The sequence below is a fragment of the Mustela erminea genome, chromosome 1 (assembly GCF_009829155.1).
Source record: "Mustela erminea isolate mMusErm1 chromosome 1, mMusErm1.Pri, whole genome shotgun sequence".
In the NCBI taxonomy this organism is placed as follows: Eukaryota; Metazoa; Chordata; class Mammalia; order Carnivora; family Mustelidae; genus Mustela; species Mustela erminea.
In genome coordinates, this window is record NC_045614.1 from 2267005 (window position 1) to 2287548 (window position 20544).

Here is a 20544-nt window from a genome sequence, read left to right on the forward strand (position 1 = left end):
TGTCCTCAGGAAGAAGGAAGGGCCCCTCCCCAGGGCTGCTTGGTCAGCGTCTAGAGCCTGGGGCCTCACCAGCTCCCAGGCCCGGGTGTCCTTCCGCCGCTGCGGCGGGGGCTGCCCCCGCAGGTCACTTCCTGACCCCGGGCCCCAGTTCGCTTATCCGCACACGGCGGGTAACAGGAGCCCCCGCACATGGGAGCCGCCAGCCTTGACCGCTTTTCAGAAAAGATCGTTATTGGCGTTCTGATGATCTCTCCTAATTGGCTCGGAGGAGGGGAAGAAGGGGTGGGCCTGGGGCCAGCCTGGAGGCCGCGTCAGAGGCCGGGGAGGATGGAGTCCACGCCTCCTCCAGAATGAGGAAGGAGGACCCAGCGGGCGCTGCGGGAGGCAGACTGCGGTCCGGTCCTTCCCTCGCAGGCAGCCCGCCCTCCCCGGGGGCACCCACCCTCAACCAGTTTGGCAGGGCCGGGCAGGCAGTTCTGGAGATGGGCGGGGAGCCCTGAGCCTCCACACCTTCCCGGGCTCCTCCTCCTGCCCCCACCAGCCTGTGCCGGGCACTCAGGCCTCGCCGCTCAGGGCGCCCGGTGCCCAAGGCCGGGACGTCAGGGGTCTCTAGGGGTGACCCCCCCAGAAGAGTGCGCCCCCCTCCACGGGCCACTGCCAAGAGCCCTCTCCAGGGCCGGCTGGGTGGGGCGCCCTCCCCCGGGGGCCGGGGCCATGCGGTCTCGTGCCCGCTGAGATCCCCGCCATGGCCCGCTCGCTGACCTGGCGCTGCTGCCCGTGGTGCCTGACGGAGGATGAGAAGGCGGCCGCCCGCATCGACCAGGAGATCAACAGGATCCTCCTGGAGCAGAAGAAACGGGACCGTGGGGAGCTGAAGCTCTTGCTGCTGGGTGAGCAGGGCGGGGCCGGGGCCCGGGCCCGGGACCGGGACCGGGACAGGGATCGGGACCGGGACGGGGACACGGTGCCGACCAGACCCCCCACCAGGCCGGGAGCGTCTGGGAGCCCGTTTCTGGGCGAGGAGACAGAGGCACAGAGACATCCGGGTCCGGCCACCTCGAGGGGCAGGTGCTGCAGTGGAGGTGGCCCCCGGGGCAGCAGGCCCAGCCCGCCCTACCGGCTCCGGCTGCTGCGGCGGCCTCGGGGGTGGGGGTGGGGGGAGCCATGAGCTCCGCGCTGCAGCCCGCCCAGGCCCTCCCGGCTGCGTCTCCACAGGCCCTCCCGCCCTCTCCCCGGCCGCGGGCCTGCCCCACGGAGGGCTTGACCATCCGCGGAGTGCCCTGGGCCCAGCATTGCCAGGGGGCTCTGACTGACGGACTGACGGACGGACGGACTCATTCATTCGTTCATTCGTTCATTCAAGAGACAGTGAGTGACTCTTGGGACACAGCAGCCACGGGCAGGGGCAAGGTCCCAGCCGCCGTGGACCTCATCTCTTGCCACGAGGGAGACCGAGGTTAGCCCAGACACCAACAAACAGAGAAAATACTTTCCGGCAGCAAGAAGAGTGAGGAGGAGGAGGAGAAATCAGGGTAGAAGGGAGGAGCGACCGGGCTGGCGGGTTGGAAGGGAGGCCCCGGAGAGCTCGAGGTCCCGTCCAGCTCACGGGTCCACCCCCACAGGCCTGACCCTGCGCGGGACATCCTGAGCCCTAGCGGGGCGGGGGGGTGGGCTGGGCAGGTGTGGGGTGTCCCGGAGTCAGGGGGGCTGGCCGGCCGGCCCTGGGCCAGGAGGCTGGCCTTCTGTGTGGGGGCCGCGCTCTTGCCCGGCTCAGTGGGCGGGGCCCGGAGCGGTGGAGCCATGGGACCCCGGGACGGCACCTGCACAGGCCCTTCTCAGTCTAGGCTTATACGTAGTTCTGGTAAGAGACACTTTAGTTTTCCAAGGCAGCCGGCCATCCAGGTCCAGCCTCCGGCCCCGTGGCCTCGCGGACCCCGGCTCCTGCCTCTCCCTCCTGTAACCCGCGGGCGGCCACTTGGGTTCTTTGCTTTTCTTCGTGGACTATTTTGTTTTCCTTCAATGTTGGTAAAATCGCCAATGAGGCTGTCTGAGCCTGGAAGCTTTTAATTAGGACTTTAATTGCTTTAATAGCTGTCTCGGATTTCTTCAGCCCGGGTAGGCTGTTCCAGTAATGGTAGGTGTCGGACGTGATGTGTGATTGATTACCTTTTAATAATGATATGATTAGGGCTAGCTAGGCTCTTTCTTCTCCAGTGAGTTTTGGTTGTCGGTGCCTTTCAAAGCCCTTGCCCGTTTCTTCGAAGCTGTCGAGGTTACGGGCGTCCAGTCGTCCACCAAACCCGTCATCATCCCTTCCAGGCCGCGAGCCTTCGGGGCGGTGCCCTCTCCTGGGTCCTGTCTGCCTGCTTTCCCTCCGTCCGTCAGGCTCGGGCTTATCGGCGTCGGTGAGCTTGTCCTTGCACACCTGAAGTTCACATACCCGAACCTGAGGGCCTTTGCACGTGCTGTTCTTCTAGAAGCAGAACACCTCTGCACGGCTGGTGCACTCACTCCAGGCAGCATGGCCCATGTGTCGCCTCCTCCGGGAAGTCTTCCCGGACTCACCTGCTACAAAGGCCCCCCACCCTACTCTTTCCTCCACTCCATCCACGTGATCTTTCTCCCCAGCCCTCGCTCACTGACCCTCTCTTAGACTGGTTCACTGTTTTCCATGGTCTGTCTCGCCAGGGACACAGCAAACAGCGCAAAGGTGGGGACCGCGTCTCTCTCGTTCCTTCCCCGGCCCCCAGCTTCCGGCCCAGGAGCGCGGTGACCCCGACAGAGAGCGGATGCCCAGAGCAAACTTTATAAGTGAATAAGGGGATGGGTGAGTCCTGTGTCAGGGCGATGTTCCCCGGAGCTGTGCCAGACCTGGGGAGGAGAGGTCCCCGGCCCCACACAGCTCAGACCGCGGCCCAGCCAGCCCCACTCAGGAAGCCCCTTCTGCCGGAGTCAGGTGGGGGCGGGGAGGTTGTCCGCGTCCCATGCGCGGCTGGTGGCCCTGTGGTCTGTGATCCTGACCTCCCCCCCATCCCCAGCCCTGAGGGCGGCCTCCACACCACCGTCCCTTCTTGAAAACAGGAATTGAATCCAAAAGTTCTTTTTTCCTGGAGGTGGTTGATCTTTTTGAGGAAGCAGGCTGAGGGGCCAGGAGCCTGTCCCTGACAGGGAGCCATTGGCATGTTGGGGAGTGAGGCACATCAGAGCGAACGAAGCCATCGGAGGAGCTGGCTCTGTCCGCAGCGCCGGAGGTAGATAGGATGGGGAAACTGAGGCTCAGAGAGGTGACGCGGTGAGCCCAAGGTCACGCAGCCTGGATCAGAACCTAGAATTCTGGGTCCAAAGCCCATGCACTTGACCTCCCTGCGAACGTGCCCCCTGGAGAGAAAAGCCCTGATTCCTCAGTGACGGATGGGGAAACTGAGGCCCAGGGAGGTGACAGGATCGGTCTGGGATTGGCAGCCAGCCCGAGCCTGAGTTGGACACGGACGCTGAGCCGCCGGTCCTCCAGCTGCCCAGACCTGACTCCCCGAGCCCCCGAGGCCCCGTTTCCTGGAGCTGCCATCCCCTAGGGAAGGAGCCGCACGGGTGTCTCGTGATGACCAGGGTTGGCACAGCTCTTCCCGGTGTCTGCGAGGTTCCACTTCCTCATCCGTCCCCAGAAGGAAGCAGCCACTTCCCTTCTGGCCCGCCAGGTGGGCAGAGCTGTCCCTGCACCCCCCTCCCCCAGCCCCACCAGGGGCTTTCCCGAAGCCGCCCGGGAGCCTGGGGCTGAGCAGTCCCGGCACCCTTCGTGGCTTCAGGATGGTCCTGGGCTGCAAAGAGGGGTTTCCACCCGCTGGAGTTTTCCGCCTGTGACCCATTCATGAGTCACAGGATCTGTGGTGCCGGTGGTGACCAGGATTTTTTTTTTCCCTTTAACAAACCAGAGGAGAAGAGAGAAACATCAAGTTAGCTGTTGCTTTGTGAGGCCTGGGATTGCTCTCTGCACTCCTGGGGGAGACCGAGACCCCCCAAGCCGGATGACGTCACCTGATACTCGGACGACGTCGTCTGATTCTCGGATGACTCGGATGTCTGATACTCGGGTGACACCTCACTTGGCTGGCGGGCCGCATCCCGTTTTGTTGGTTTAAGAGCTGTTAGGGCTTGAGTCTGCTGCTGGCTGTGTGGCCCTAGGAAAATCACCTCCCCTCTCTGACCCTTGGGCGTCTTCTGCAGATGGCAAGCCAGTGAGGTCGTGAGAGGACTGACCGAGGACGGGCACAGGTGGCTTTGGCCCCGGCCCGGGTGGGCGCTCGCCGTGATTATCGTGATGGCAGCTTCCCGGTGCCCCACTTCAAACCCGGGCTCTGGGCTCCGATGGAGTGAGGTTTGCGTCCCAGCTCGGCCACCATCGGCTGCATGGCCCGCAGCGGGCCCGTGAGCCCACCTGGGACTCAGTTTCCCCACACGAACAGTGAGCCAAGAGCCGTCCTCCGGTCAGGGGAGGCTCTGGTGCGGCGGTGCGTGCTGGGCTCAGGGCTGCGCTACTCGCACGCTGCCCCGCAGGGACATTGGCTGAGCTGGACGCCTCCCTTCGTAGAACCCAAGACACCCCGTGATCTCAGACCCATGCGGCTCCGCGCTGCACAGTTTCAGCCCGTGGACCCGTGGTGTGGGCTGTTCGGGTGCTCGGGGGGTGGGGGGGGAAACGCCTTATTTTGGAATAATTTTACAGGTACAGGAAAATGGCAAAGGTAGTGCCGAGAGTTTCTGTCGACTCCTAAACGGCTTCCCCTCGCGCTCGCGTAGCGGAGAGGGCAGCACGCTTGTCACGGCCGAGAACGTCACTGGTTTTCCGACGGGGCCATTTTCCTGCTCCGCCGTCGCCTCCAGCACCTCACGCTGCACGAAAGCTTCCCACCCGCTTCGCTTTGCAATTTGAGACACGTTCAAACCTCGCGGAAAAGGGGCGCCCGATTCTTCTGCAAATGTTGGCGTTTTACCGTATGGCCTCGGTCCCCCCTCTCTGTGCACACACTCTGCGCGACCAGACATGTGTGTATAGTCGTCCTTTAGATGATGCGTTATTCTATCTACAATTTGTTTTGTTACGTATTCGCGTTTTTAATAATACGTACTCATGTCTCCCCCGGAATTGCTTGCAAGTAAGTTGCAGGCCTGATGGCTTTTTACCCCTAAATACTTGACGGGCTTGGGTCCCCCCGCCAAGCAGGGAGGACCAGGAGCAGGTGACGGCGGAGGCAGGCACCAGCCCGGCCGCACACCTGACTCACGGCTCAGTGCTCCCCCCTTTCCCTGCTGGTGTCCCTCGGGGCAAGAGAAAAGCTGGTCTTTCTCTTGGACCTCGAGTCCCGTGGACTTAACAGATACCGGTTTCTCCCGGCCCACCCTTGTTGCCCTCAGATATGTGGGGGTACAGAGCTTCTGGGGGGCTGATGCAAGGCAAAACCTCCCCCCACACACACCTCTCTCTGCTCCCTCTGCTCCGTTTCCTCTTTCTGGGCTCCAACCAGACCACCCCTTCCTTTTCTGCTGCTTCCTGTTCCTCCTTCCAGTCCGCCATCCTGTCCCTGGAAGGACCCACCGCCAGGGTCCCCCAGGAGCTGGGCAGGGCAGGAAGGTGTTGGCGGGACCTCCTGGTACCACGTGCCCTGCCTGGCTGTCACACTCACTGCACAAAAGAGGAAACACAGGCACACCGGGAGCGAGGGTCCAGAGCTCGGACAGCGGCGGGCTTGAGCCTTGGGTGTCTGACTTTCCAGCCCAGGCTGTCGGAGATCCTAGTGACGCTGTCGCAAGCCCAGGGCCGGCTTCCTGGGTGTGGGACCAGGGTGAGCCCACAGCGCTCTGGGCTCAGAAGGGCCTCATCTCGCACTTGGCCCGTGAATCGTGCAGTCGGCCCTGCAAGGACCCTCTGATCCCTGAGCAAGGTCTTGTTGAGTCTGTCCCCGGAGGAGCTCTCAGATGTGCCCTTCTCTCCACCTGGGTCCAGCCTGCCCTTGCCCGCCACAGTCTGTCCCTGCTACAGTAGCCGCCGGAGGATACCTGCGAGGACCTGGGTCAGGTGTTCCACACCCCACCACCCTCCAGGGCTCCCACCTCCCTGGGGTCAAGTCCAAGTCCTCTCCTGGTCCCCAGGCCCTGCACCACCAGCCCCTTCCCTCCCTGCCCTCCCCCTCTCCCTCTCTCTCCCTCCCCCATTCTGCCCCAGCCAAATGGCCTCTTCTCTGTTCCTCCAAACTACTAGGCCTGATTCTGCCCCAGGGCCTTTGCACGGGCCGCGCCCTCTGCATGATGTGCCTTTCCTCCACATTTTGGCACAAGAGCAAGCTTCCCAGACTTCAGATCTCAATTCTACAAATTACCTCCCCTGAGAGGCCTTCTCTGACATTCAGCTAGAGTCAGCTAAACACGATTTATTCTATTCTATTTCCTTCATTAAAGTTTCTGCCCCCAGAATTACAGCAAATAGTAATAATAGTGATTCCTACTATAGTCAGGGCTACGACTGCTGCTAACAGTGAACCCTAGCTGACCTAGCTCGCACTGTCTAGGCATCATGTAAGCCAGGGCTCCACGAATTTTCGTGTACAAGTAGACAGTAAATATTCTCAGTCCCGGGGGCCGGATTGCCCGTCTACCTGTATTGAGGACACAGCCATAGATTGTTTGTATGCACACAGGCATGACTGTGTGCAATAAAACTTTATTTGTGGACACTGACCCACGAATTTCACATCACTTCTGTATGTAACAAAATAGACTTTTTCAAAAAAATTTCTTTCCATCATTTAAAAATTTAAAAACTATAACCGTAAAAAGCGTCCGAGGTTTCAAAGCCGGCCACGCAGAAACAGACGGCCCGCAGGATAGTTTGCTGCCCCCTCCCCCGGGAGCCCCTCACAGTGAACTCCTTTCCTGGGAGCTGGCGGGCAGGGTCTGTCGCAAAACCCGTCTTACAGCGGGGGAGCCTGAGGCCCGGAAGGTGAAGGTCATGGTCCCGGGTCGCAGAGCGCGGCCCTGGCCACGCCAGGATTGGGGCCGTGAAGCCATGGGGGGGGCGGGGAGCGCGGCCGGAGCCCCAGGGCTGAGCTGCCTGTCTGCCTCCCCAGGGCCCGGCGAGAGTGGGAAGAGCACGTTCATCAAGCAGATGCGGATCATCCACGGGGCGGGCTACTCGGAGGAGGACCGCAAGGGCTTCCGGCCCCTCGTCTACCAGAACATCTTCGTCTCCATGCGGGCCATGATCGAGGCCATGGACCGGCTGCAGATCCCTTTCAGCAGGCCTGAGAGCAGCGTGAGCATCCTGGGGCCTCCCCTCCTGGGTTTCAAGCTGGTGGGGGCGGAGTGGGGGCTCTGGACCTCAGGATGGGACCACGTCCCTGGAGACTCCCAAACCCAGGCTGTATCCACTAGGACCCCCAGGGCAGGAGTGCACCCTCACACCCCAAAGTCCAGGACCATATCCCCTCAGACTCCTCAGGTCAGGATTGTGTCCCCTCAGGCCCCCACAGGTCAGGGCTGTGTCCCCTCGGACCCCCCAGGTCAGGACCACATCCCCTCAGACCCCCCAGGTCAGCACGTGGAGCATGGCTGAGTCCTTTGGGCCCCCAGATCATGTTAGGTTCATCCAGCACTTTCCGGGGGTCTTCCGTGCATCCCAGGCGACTTGGCAGTGGCTCCCCTCTCCTGCCTCCCCCGTGGACCCCCGGCTCGGTCATCTCTGGCCCCCGCGATGGCCAGGGCGGGAGTCCTGAACCAGGCCCTATTTCACCAGGGGAATGTTGGACTGAGTCCTGCCTGTCCTGCTGCGGGAGGGCCGCTGCGCACGCACATGTCACATCCCCTTCTCATTAAATTTTATTCGGCGAAGCTCCCCACGAGCTCTGCCCTTGTAACCGATCTCCACGTGCAGCAGGCAGGGCTGGTGACGGCAGATCCCTGGGACATAGTCACCTTGCCTAACTACAACTTCGTGCCCCTTGGACGGCAGCTCCCCAAATCCCCCCTCTGCAGCCCTATTCTGCTCTCTGCATCCATGGGGGTTGCCTTTTCTAGACGCCTCATGTGAGTGGAGCCCTGCAGTGTTTGTCCTTTTGTGACCAACTTATTTCCCTTAACGTGATGCCCCCACATTCATTCGACCAGTTACCTAACGCAGAATCCCCTTCTTTTGTAAGGCCGTGTAATATTCTGATGTGTGTGTGTGTGTGTGCGTGTGTGCACGCTCATGTGCATGTGAGTGCGTGCGCGTGTGCATGTGTGTGGGTGCGCGCACCACGTTTTCGTTATCCATTCACCTGCTGGTGGACACTTAGGTCGTTTCTACACCTTGGCTGCTGGGAATGGGGCTACAGGAAACACGGGGCGTGCTCATATCTTTCCAAGATCCTGATTTCAATTCTTTTGGTCAACACTCAGAAGTGGAATTGCGGGATCCCAGGATAGTTCTATTTTGATTTTTTGGAGGAACCTCCGCGCTGTTTTCCACAGCGGCTCCAACAGTCTGCATTTCCCCCAGTGGGGCACAAGGGCTCCAGCTTCTCCACATCCGCACCGGCACCTGTCCTCTGTTTGCTTTTTATAATAGCCATCCCGACAGGTGTGACATGACCTCACCTTTCTCGAACCAGAAAGCTTCTGATTTTGAATTTGAGCTGGTCCAAGGACTTCGGGAGACCAAATGGGGCTGGTAGCACCTTCCTCACAGGGCTGGTAAAAGAATGGGGTCTATTAAAAGTGATGAAAGCTCTCAAAATGTGCCTGGAATGTAGTAGGGCACAGTAAGCAGGAAACCCCTTCCGGCGGGGAGCCGTCGTCCACATCTCCCAGATGCAAAACAGGAGGCTCAAGGGGGGAGACACTTGGCTAAATTTTCACAGTCCACAAGCGGAAGACCAAAGATAAGCACCTGCTATCCACCCCACCACCTTTGGTTACACCGCTTTGCTTTACAGAGTAATGTTTTTATTGAGATATAACACGCGTGCCAGAGAAGCCCGATGGTGAGCTCAGTGAATCATCACAAAGCAAAGACACGTGTGTAACCACGGCCTGGGACGAGAAGGAGAAGCGAGGCCCCTTCCCAACATCGCTACCCAACCCCCCTCCCAGGGCTAACCACTATCCCGTCTTCCCTCAGCATCTCACCTATTTTTGAACTTCTCCTACATGGAGTTAGGTGGAAGGTTCTGCCATGTCTGGCTTGTGGCACTGCACAGTGCAGCGCGTCTGTAATTCCTCCATCGTTGGGGGCACACTTGTGGTTTTTTCCTTTCCACCATATATATTTTAAGAAAACCTGTGCATTTCTGTTGGGTATCTGCATAGAAGTCGATGTGGATCAGAAAGTGGATTAGATCAGGAAGAGACACCAAACTGTCTCCAAGCAGGAGCGTGTGAAGAGTTCTGCTTGCCCCAAATCCGAGCCAACACCTGATGCTGTCCCCTCGTTGTAGCCATTCTGGTGCGTTCTTGGTCATCTTTGATTGTGGTTCTGATTCGCATTTCCCTGGTTAATAAGGTGGTTACACACCATTTCATATGTGTGTTGGAAATTTGGATATTCCATTTTTGTGAAGTACCTGTTCAAAACTTTTGCCCATTTTTGTTTTTGTTTTTAGTTCTGCCTATTTTTTCTTTCTCTCTCTCTCTTTCTTTCTTTCTTTCTTTAAGTATCAGTTTTTTTCTTACTGATTTGTAGCATATTCTTTGTATGTTCTGGATATGAGAACTTTGTTATGTATTTTGCAAATATTTTCTCCCCATCCGTTCCTTGCATTTTCATGGCGTCTGGATGAATAGCTCTTAATTTGAATGAAGCATGTCAGTCTTCTGGTTAATAATGTGTTGTTCGTGGGGGAGGGAGGTTGGAGCCAGGTTGAGATGTTTTTCCACTCCAAGGTCATGATAAAACTCTCTATTGCTATCTTTCAAGGGAGCTTTGTTGTTTCATATCTAGATTTACATTCCTGGAATTGATTTTTGAGTAGGGTGTGAGGCAGGGATTATGTTGCTTTTCTTTCACCCCCCCTTGCCTTGCTGCCCCCAGGACAGATATGCAATCATGCTAATACCTCTTATGCTTTTCCCACTGTACCACAGTCTCATCTTTGTGATGAATCAGGTGTTCAAATGTGCCTGGACCCACTAATGCTCACTGTTCTGTTCCATTGGTCATTTTATCTACCTTTGAGTGACTATCACTTCATGTTAATAATTGTAGCTTCCTAATATCTAGGTTTCGAGCGTGCTAGTGTAAATCCTGCCACTTTGTTCTTCTCCAGAATTGTGTGGGCTACTCCAGGCCCTTTTGCATTTCTACATAAAGTTTATAATTACCTTTTCAATTTTTACAAACACACACACACCCCCCCCTTCATACCTTTCTGGGGTTTTAGCAGAACTGCGTGGAATCTGTAGATTAATCTGTGGAGAACTAGAAGCTTAAAAAAATGTTGAGTCTTTCAATCCATGAACATGGCACAGCCCTCCGATTATTTAGCTCTCTTAAATTTTTCTTAGCCATGTTTTCTACATTTCAGTGTAGAGGGCTTTCACATCTGTTGTTAGATTTATTCCTCAGTATTTGATATCTTTCAGAACTAACTAACATGTAAATGAGATTTACATTTTTAAAAATTTCCACTGGTTCCTGGTTAATATACAGCCACCTGTTTGATTTTTGTTTATTGATCTCACATTCAGGAACCTTGCTAAGTTAACTTGTTTATTCTGACAGCTCATCTCTAGGCTGTTTGGGATTTTCTACCTATAGTCATGTTACCTGTGAATAACCACAGCATAACATATTCCTTCCCAAACCTGACACCTTTCCTTTTTTTCCCCCTGTTGTATAGCACTGGCAATACAACAATATGGTGTTAATTAGAGATCGTGGAAATCTTAGTTACATTCCCAGTCCGGAGGAACATACATTCACATGCATATGCCCAGATGCACAACCACACACATGTGGATTCACAGGCATCTACAAGCCCACATGCACACACACCCACGTGTGTGCACAAACCAGCGCACACACCCGCACATGCACAGGCCACCACAGGAAGTCTGAGAGGCACGGACGCCCTCCTGCTAGAAAGAAAGGAGGAGAGATGGAGTGGAGGTTGCTGGGACGAAGAAGGGGAAACATGCGGGGCCGCTGGGCAGGCGGCTCAGGCTGCACGTGCCTCCATCTCCCCGAGAGACCTGGCCACAGGGCTTCATTGCACTACCTGGTCTGTGGTGGGGGGTCCCGTAGCAACTTGCCCCCTAGGCATCCAAGAACCAGAACTGATGTCCCCACTGTGTTCTCTGCTGTCTCTCTGCCCTCTGTCTGGGGACACACAGGTGCGGAGCAGAGCAGAGGGTGGAGCAAGACTGCAGTGTGGGTGTGGGGGGGCTCCCTAGCAGAGAGAGGCAGTGACTTGCAGGGATGTGTGTGGCCCTGCCCTGCCAGGCTGTCCTGAAGTTCCCTGTGCTTCCCTCCCCAGCACTATGCCAGTGTGGTCATGAGCCAGGACCCCTACAAGGTGACCACTTTCGAGAAGCACTACGCCGTGGCCATACAGTGGCTGTGGAGGGACGCCGGTATCCGGGCCTGCTACGAGCGCCGCCGAGAGTTCCACCTGCTTGATTCAGCTGTGTAGTGAGTGTGGGGGCCTGCAGGCGGCAGGTGTGGGGTGCAGGGCACAGCTGAGACACAGCCAGGGATGAGCTCCTCCCGGAGATCGCTCTTGGACAATCAGGGTCCAGGCTGGTGGGCTCCGGCTGTGGGACATGCTGTGGGGTGGGCTGGCTATGGACGGTCTTCCTCCAGAGTGATGTCGTTCAGGGGGACACTGACCAGCCGTGACATCATTTCTGGGGTGACACTGCTCATCATCACACAGTGACACTGTCCTGAGTACAATGTTGGGCATCTAGGGTGATTTGACAGTTGAGACTTTTCTTGGGACAGATTCACTGGGTGACAGCTCCCCGAAGGTGACTTCCCCCTCCCCCCCGCCAAGTGAGACTGTTCTTGAGTTCATACTGTCCTTGAGGTCATGCTGCTTTCCAGCTTGAGGGTAAAACTGCTTCTTCCCAATGCTCCTCCAGGTCAGGGTGATGCTCTGGGCCACCTGCAGAGCCAGAGATCCTGGCCCCTCCCCGAGCAGGGGCCTCACTGGGCTTTGGGTGGGGGGGTCTGAGAAACAAACTAAGGCTGCAAGACTGGGCCTCAGGGCTCCTCCCTCCACAGCTACCTGTCCCACCTGGAGCGCATCACTGAGGAGGGCTACATCCCCACAGCCCAGGACGTGCTCCGAAGCCGCATGCCTACCACTGGCATCAATGAGTACTGCTTCTCCGTGCAGAAGACCAACCTGCGGTGAGCTCACAGCCCAGAGCTGGGGAAAGTTTCCTATGGGAGGGCAGAGGAACTGGGGCCCTGAAGGATGAAGAGGAGTTTCCTGGTCCCAGTCCTCAAGGGCTTTCCAGGCTGAAGGGGGCAGAGCCAGATCTAGACACCCTCAGCCCCCTTACAGTCAGGTCTGAGGCTGGAAGATCCCAGAGTGGGGCAACCAGAGCTCTCGGAGGGCAGGTTTTCCTAAGGAGAGGACATTGGTATTAGGGCATTGAAGGATGAGTAGGAGATCATTAGGATAAATCTCGAAGGGCCGCTGGCTAGGGGGAGCAGCAACTTTGTGGTCAGTGACATTCCAGAAGGATTGATTCAGGGCTGGGGGAGCTCAGAGGGTGATCCTCGTGGGGGGTGAGAATGGAGGTCAGGAGACGCAGGAGGGGGCAGGACCATGATCCAAGCAGGAAGGGCTGGTAAGGGCAGGCGCAGTGGGCATGGGATGGTATTGACGGGGTGGTGCAAAAATCGTTTTGCACATGGAAGGGGCAGGACTAGATGAGGGGAAGAATCTGGAAATCAAGGTGATGGGGTCAATGTTGGGCCATGGTGGTGGCAGCAGCATGGAGGTATTCGATTAGACAATGAAGTCATTTGGGGCACCAGGGTCTGAGGAGTCTGGTGCATCTGGAACGTGGCTGGACACACACAGGCCTTAGCTGGAAGGTGGAAGTGTACGTAGCCAGTGCGACAGGGGCTCATCCAGGCAGGATGATGGCCAGTGTCAAAGACTAAGGCAAGGCGAGGAAGAGGACACTGAGAGAAGTGACTTCTGGGGTTGATGACCTCAGCAAGCTCGGTGTCTGTGGGCTCCTGGCGGGGAGCGTGGAGGGTGCAGAGCGAGGGCCGGACACAGGCTGTGTTCACTTCCCCCATGTTGACTCCCACGCTTCCCCGGATGGACCCTCAGACATGCTCTTCTGGCCTTTTCATAGTCCTTACAAGGATGGTCCATCTTTTCCCGTTTGCTGTCGGCCTCCTCCCCTGATGGAGAGCCGCACCAGGCCAGGGGAGGAGCTTGGTTCTCCTGCTTTGCTAGTGGTGATCGGCTCAAGATTAGAGTGGAAGTTGGTGAATGTGGGAGGACGAGCGGGCGGATGGAATGAACGAGTGGACGGCCGGTGAGTGTCTGCGCGTGCAGGAGTGCCGAGGTGGGTGCGCGCGTGGATGAACGGGCGGATGGGCGGATGCGTGCGTGCGTGGGCGCGCGGGTGATGGAGGATGGATGGGCGCGCGGGTGATGGAGGGTGGACGGTGGGTGGTTGGATAGACGCACGGACGGGTGGGGGGGTGAGCATGTGGGTGGAAGAATTGGTCAAGGTTTAGGAATGAAAATAGAGGTTGGGGAAGCTCACAGGAGAGCCCGCGCCGAGGTGCTGATTTTCAGGGGGGAAGCCTTGAGTGTGTTCTTAGGCCAAGGACAGAGCTAACCCGTGCAGTGAGGGCTCAGAGGAAGCTGAGACTCTGAGACGGGAGGCTGGCAATGGCATGCCTCACACCTGTCTCGGTCCCCAGAGCCTGCTCTCAGCCAGTGCACCCCCCGTTCTGCTCCGAGGTTTCAGGGAGTCCCAAGAGGGCCAAGAGGGTTTGGTTTGGACTCAGGGATCACGAGCCACAGGCACCAGCCCGGTTTTCCATACAAAGGGGCAAGTCCCTTCTTGCTCTGGGGCGTCTGGCATTTCCTGTTGGCTGCCTGGGTAACAGTCCCGTCCCCGGGAAAATGATGCAAGCACAGACGGGAGGGCTCAGGCTTTTGTTGCGGTGTGTGGAGGTGGAGTCTGGGCCCTGGCCCTGGGCCACACACACACAGGGCGGTGTGGGCCCCGACAGAACAGTGCACACGTCACAGATGGGGAAACTGAGTCCTGGACTATTCTGCAGTTGGTTCCAGGTCACCTGCCAGACCCCGGATGTGTCTGGCCTGCTGTCTTCTGCCACGGGGTGGAAATCAGGCATCCCAGAACAGAAGCTCAGCAAAGTCTCCCCTCCCATGCCTCAGTTTCTCCATGTGTAAATGACCCAAGAGTAACACCTGCCCCACGGGGCTGAAATGCACTCACACAGCAGAGGCATTGGCCCGGAGCCTGGCCCTGATTCCTGCTGTTATTAAATATGGATCTTGGGACGCCTGGGTGGCTCAGTTGGTTGAGCAGCTGCCTTCGGCTCAGGTCATGATCCCAGCATCCTGGGATCGAGTCCCACATTGGGCTCCTTGCTCGGCAGGGAGCCTGCCTCTCCCTCTGCTTCTGCCTGCCTCTCTGTCTGCCTGTGCTCGCTCGCTCTCTCTCCCTCTGTCTCGGACAAATAAATAAAATCTTTAAAAAAAATAAAAATAAAAATAAATAAATAAATATGGATCTTGACACGCCCCAGATGTGCCTGGGGTCCAGGGTGCCATGGCAGGGGGTCCTGATGAGGTCTGATGGGGGTGATCCTTGGCAGGATCGTGGACGTCGGGGGCCAGAAGTCAGAACGCAAGAAGTGGATCCACTGCTTCGAGAACGTGATCGCCCTCATCTACCTGGCCTCGCTGAGTGAATACGACCAGTGTCTGGAGGAGAACAACCAGGAGGTGAGGGCCACCGCGGGTGCTGCCTCCTGCTGGCCCGGGATGTGGAGCTGAGCAAAACACCCCACCGCCACTCTTCTGTGGTCAGAACATTGAGTCTAAGACACAGATCCATAAACACCCCGGACTCTCTCTCTCTCTCTCTCTCTCTCATCCCGAGACATGGCCCCAGGAAGCACAATGCAGCTGGCCTGGGAAAATGGGTCATGCCCCAGGGAGAGCGTCCTGCTTTTATTCAGAAAGGCTGGGCATTGCTCCTTTGTGAACCCTTCTCCTCATTAGGACCTGGCTCGCTTCAGACATTTGCGCTTTTAGGGGTTAAAGTTTCACACACCCAGTCTGGGGAATCCAAGGGTCGATGCTAAAATTTTAACTGTCAGACCAAATGCAACAGAATAAATTTGAGGTCATTCTGCCACAGATCTTGGTCGAATGTAGCACACACCACCCCCACCCCTGCCATGTCCTGGTTTGCTGTGGCTGCCGTGACAAAGTGTGACAGCCTGAGGGCTGGAGCCACAGAGAGACATCTCCTCTCCCAGGGCTGGAGGCCACAAACCCCAGATGGGCATGTCAGCTGATTCTTCCGAGCCCGTGAGGGAGACTCTGTCCCCAGCTCTCCCCACTTCTGGGGGTCGCTGGCTGTCCTTGGTGTCCCTTGGCCTGGAGACACGACACCCCATCTCTGCCTCTGTGGTCACATGGTCTTAGCCCCATGTATCTCTGTCCAAATGTCCCCTCTTTATAAGGACCTCTGCCATGGGAGGTGACAATCTACTGTGACTTGTTCTCAACTAATTACATCTTAGAAAACCCCTATTTCCAAATAAGGTCCCATTCTGAAGTTCTAGAGGGAAATGAACTTGGTGGGGACACTAGTCAAGCCAGTAGAGGCACACAAAAGCATGGGCACAGCCCCTCTGACCCACGCAGGAGCTGGGGAGCCCCAAGTTCTTGGACGTTAGGCTGACAGCCCCACCTCCACATGGGGGGGGGGAGTCTGTGGTCCAAGCTGGCCACTGGAGTAATGACTTACCTGTTCCCCCGACCCAGAACCGAATGAAGGAGAGCCTGGCCCTGTTCGGCACCATCCTGGAACTGCCCTGGTTCAAAAGCACATCTGTTATCCTCTTCCTCAACAAAACTGACATCCTCGAGGAGAAGATCCCCACCTCCCACCTGGCCACCTACTTCCCCAGTTTCCAGGGTGAGTGGTTCTAGAACTTTCTATACCCTTCATCTCCCGAAAGCAGCTCCCAAGACAAATGCTGGTTCAGACTCTACCTCGGCTAGAGTCAGTGGAGTTTCATATGCGATGGGACAGACCTGAGGTCCAGACCCAAGTCCTGAGTCTCAGTGCCCCCCTCTGCAGGATGGGGAGAAAGTGACAGCTGCCACCATTCTTGATGCGGTGCCTTCAAACAGGGGCCTCTAAGGAGGCGGGTGTCATAGATCTCTTGTGTGTGGGTCTGCCGTAGAGTTCGTTGTCATAAGCCACACCTGGAAGGCGCCAACAACTATTTCCAGAATCAGCCTAGATCTTGGAGACTTCTTTTTTTAATCTTTCGTAGTCATCTTATCTCTATCTAAGATAGCAGATGCAAAAAGAAACCAGTGCCTGGCCTTTGGACAAGTCCTTCCAAGGCACAGGGCTCAGTTTTCATTGATACGGCAACCGTCTTACACGCGGTACCCGTAGCAACGGTCGTGTCTTGGCGAGGGCGCGTGAATCAGGACTATAACCCTACCCTGGGCAGGAGCAGGTTATATTCTAAAGAGAGGGCAAGTGGGGTTTGGGTGCGTCCCAGGAAGGGGTGAATGGGCTCGAACTCTCCTTGGAGGGCCACTGTGGAGGGACTTGTGGAAGTAGCCCAGCTGAGCGACAAACCGCCCGCTAAATTAGGGGCTTAACATAGCCCTTTGACTTCACTCAAGTTTTCGCGCTGCAGGAACTTGGGAAGGGGTGAGGCGGGTGAGCGCATCCTTGATGCGCGTGGCATCAGCTGAGGTGGCCACGAGCGAGATACCCCCCCCCCGACTTCCAACACTGTATGTCTGACCCCTCTACGCCCTCCTCCTCCTGCCTCCCCATCCTTCCCCCTCCTGCTCTCTCTTTCTCCCCCCCCTCTCCCTCTACATGCCTCCCTGGCCCCAGCTGGTGTCTCCTAATCCAGGTCCTTTCATGAACCTTGGGCTTGCTCACAGCATGACTGTTTTGGGGTGACCAGACTCCAGCCTCAGGGGGTTGGCAGGGGGGAGCCTCAGAAGTCCCAGATGGTAAGAGATGCCTCACTCTATTGGTCAACCAAGTCACTGGGGCCAGATCATACTCAAAAGAAGTCAAAGAGACTCCCTTCTCGATGGCCAGATGGCACCCACGTACAGGGAGGGGAGTGATGGCTGCTATCCTGGAGACAAGCTGGCTTCATTTTCTGGGGCCAAAAACCAGGTGGCAGGAAACCACTGAAGTGTATCCTCCTCAGGTAATGAGGCCGGAAGTGCGAAATCAAGACGTCAGCAGGACTGGTTCCTTCTGGAGGCTCTGAGGGGACATCTGAGCTAGGCATCTCCCCTAGCTTCTGGTGTTGCCTGCAATCCTTGGGGTTCCTTGACTTACAGACACAGCATTCCAGTTGGCCTCAGCCATCACACGGCCATGTGTGTGTGTGTTTCCTCTTCTTATATGGACTCCAGTCATGGGCTACCAGGCCCACCCCAATCCAGTATGACGCCATTGCGGGCTAACTAATGACAACTTAAGACCATATTTCCAAATAAGGTCATGCTCTGAGGTTCTGGGTGGACAGGGATTTGGGGGAATGCTAGTCACCCCAATACACAGGCAACCATGGCAGATGCCGCTATAAACTTGGTGGCATCACCATGGGTGTGACCTTTGGCCTTGTCAGGTCTCAGAGCCCAGGGGAGCTCCTCTCAGCCAATCAGACCAATCAGCCAATCAGATTTGGGGGCCTGGGAGACAGATGTCAGCTTATTCCAGCATGGCAGACATGGCCAGGAGAGTTTGGGGATGCGGAGAAAGTGGAGAGTTTTGAAGGATTATTTCTTTCACATCAAAGGAAACCTTCATGACTCACCTTTTTCTCCCAGCCATAGGCGGGAGAACTCTTTGCCAACTTCTGGCGCTCGGTCCTTCCCTCTTCTGTACTAAATAACATCTGTGATTATAACAACAGCTCACGCATCAAACCCCACTGGAAGCACCTAGTGCAGCAGAATTCCTTCTTCTCACCACGTAGAGGTGGGGAAACCGAGGCACAAGGAGGTGCAAACACTTGCCAAAAGCCACACAGCCGGGGAGTGGCAGAGGCAAGATTCGAACCCAGGCAGTCTGGATCAGGAGCCAGCAGAGTTACCCGCTGGGGATCCTAACTTTCTGGAAGAATGCCAACAACTTTCTCATTATTGAGTACAGAGCCCTCTACAGGGCTGCATTGAATCCTCACAACCCTGGGCGGCTGGGGACGGTTGGGATCCCCATTTTACAAGTGAGGGAACTGAGGCTCGCAGCAGTTGCGGGGACGACGGAATAAGGCAACCCAACTAGGAAGTAGCAGAGCCAGGCCGTGGGCTCTGGCTTGAGACAAAGACTTAGACAGACACAGAGAGGCTGCTCATGTCAGCGGCCTCCCCAGGGTGGCCATCCCTCCCCTTCTCCTGGCCTCGGTTTACCCATCTGCCCCGCTCAGAGAGACCTTTGTCCGCAGCTCCAGGTTCCCAGCCCCTCAGTCGCAAACCCAGACACGTGAGCTTCTTTCTTTAACACGGTTCTGCCCAAAGTCCCAGAGCCCAGTCTTATTGGATCATCCCAGGTCATGTGTCACACCGGAATCCATTCTTGAAGCTCCCATTGGCTGGACCTGATGGTCATGTGACCCTGTATAAAGACCAAAGATGGCGCCCGCCTGCGCCGTGCTGCGTCGTCCTTGCCGGCCCTGCCGCCCTGATGAGGGAGAGTCCGGCCCGCCCCGCGGACCGCGAGCCCTGACTGGCCACTCCTCTCCCCGCAGGCCCGAAGCAGGACGCGGAGGCAGCCAAGAGGTTCATCCTGGACATGTACACCGGCATGTACGCGGGCTGCGTGGACGGCGCGGACGGGAGCAGGAGGGGGCCGCGCTCCCGGCGCCTCTTCAGCCACTACACGTGCGCCACGGACACGCAGAACATCCGCAAGGTCTTCAAGGACGTGCGGGACTCGGTCCTGGCCCGCTACCTGGACGAGATCAACCTGCTGTGACCCCGGCGCCGCTGCCCCCGGGCTCGCCCCGCGCGTGGCGGGCGGGACCTGCGGGCGGCCCGGGGCTCGCGGAGCCCGGATGCCCCCGTCGCTCAGCCCCGGGTGCGGGCGGCGAGTGGGTCGCGGGTCGAAGGCCGGTCGCCGCCTGCTCCTTTCGCGGCCCTCCCCAGGCCCTCGCTGGGCTCCGTTTACCTCCCGGGAGAGGGAGCACACGGGCCGCCTGGGACGGCAGGGCGGAGGCAGAGTGAGGGGGCCCTGCCCTGGGTAGGGTCTCCCCGGGGCGGAGGCCGGGGACCCCACGGAGGCGACGCGCCGGCCCGGTGTTGGGGGCGGCGGCGGGGGGCGGGGCGGGGGGCGACTTCGGTCCCAGGGACGGACTCTGGCGCCCCCTGGCGGACGGGAGGCGGCGCCTGCCAGCCTGAGTCCGGGGAGCGCGGGGACTTCCCTGTCCCCGGCGGGAAAAGAGACCCCGAAAACGCTGTCCCTTCCAGAGTCTGTGCCTCCAAGCGTGTCTCGCCCTGTTTACAGACCAGGGAGGCCGAGGCCCACGCGCTTCCCCCACTTCCCAGGCTGGGGGCCCGGCGCTGCGTCTCACGACCTTTCTCTATTTATTCCCCCCCACCCCCCAGCGGGGCCCCTGCGAGACATTAAAAACAGGACAGGCCGGACACCTGTGATTTCTTGGGGGCGTCCTGGGTCTCACTGCGCGGCCCCTTCTCAGGGCGCCTGTCCCAGGTGGGGTAGCCGCGTGGAGAAGGTGGGCACAAGTCGCCGGGGTCCATCCACCCGTGCAGGGCACGTCCTTGGTGCGGGACCCACGCGCTTGGAGCGTGGAGGTGGCGTCGCATCTGTCCCCGGCCTGGGGCGGTAGGGCGGGTCTGATAGGGGCTGGCATTCGAGCCCAGCCGCGTTGCTGCTCACCCCGAATTCCAGGAGCCGCCGTCCACCTCTGATGAAGGTGGAGATGCGGGCGGAGATGGTCCCACTTCCCGCAGACCACGGTGCCCCAGAGGCCTCAGCCCACCTCTGTGGTCAGCAGGGAGACCCACACAGAGACATGCAGTCGTTTAACCGAGGCTCCCGCCTGTGGTTTGGTGACGTCAAGATACTGATTCTTTGCACGCTTTTTTTTTTTTTTTTAACTTTCATTTATTTATTTTTTTAAAAGACATTAGGTATTTATTTGACAGAGATCACAAGTAGGCAGAGAGGCAGGCAGGGAGCGGAGTGTGGTGGGGGGGAGCAGGCTCCCTGCTGAGCAGAGAGCCCGGGCTCTGATTCGGGGCTCAGTCCCAGGACCCTGAGACC

The 20544-nt window shown here is 57.9% G+C and overlaps 1 protein-coding gene across 1 annotated transcript; it reads left to right on the forward strand.

The window, feature by feature from the left end:
• Nucleotides 1–339: 339 nt before the first annotated feature.
• GNA15 (G protein subunit alpha 15) lies at nt 340–20351 on the forward strand. Its single transcript, XM_032305815.1, has 7 exons — nt 340–890; nt 7119–7303; nt 11502–11656; nt 12251–12379; nt 14852–14981; nt 16032–16185; nt 19010–20351. The coding sequence occupies exons 1-7, from the start codon at nt 746–748 to the stop codon at nt 19234–19236; spliced, it is 1125 nt and encodes a 374-aa protein (XP_032161706.1). The 5' UTR covers nt 340–745; the 3' UTR covers nt 19237–20351.
• The last annotated feature ends 193 nt before the right edge of the window (nt 20352–20544 follow it).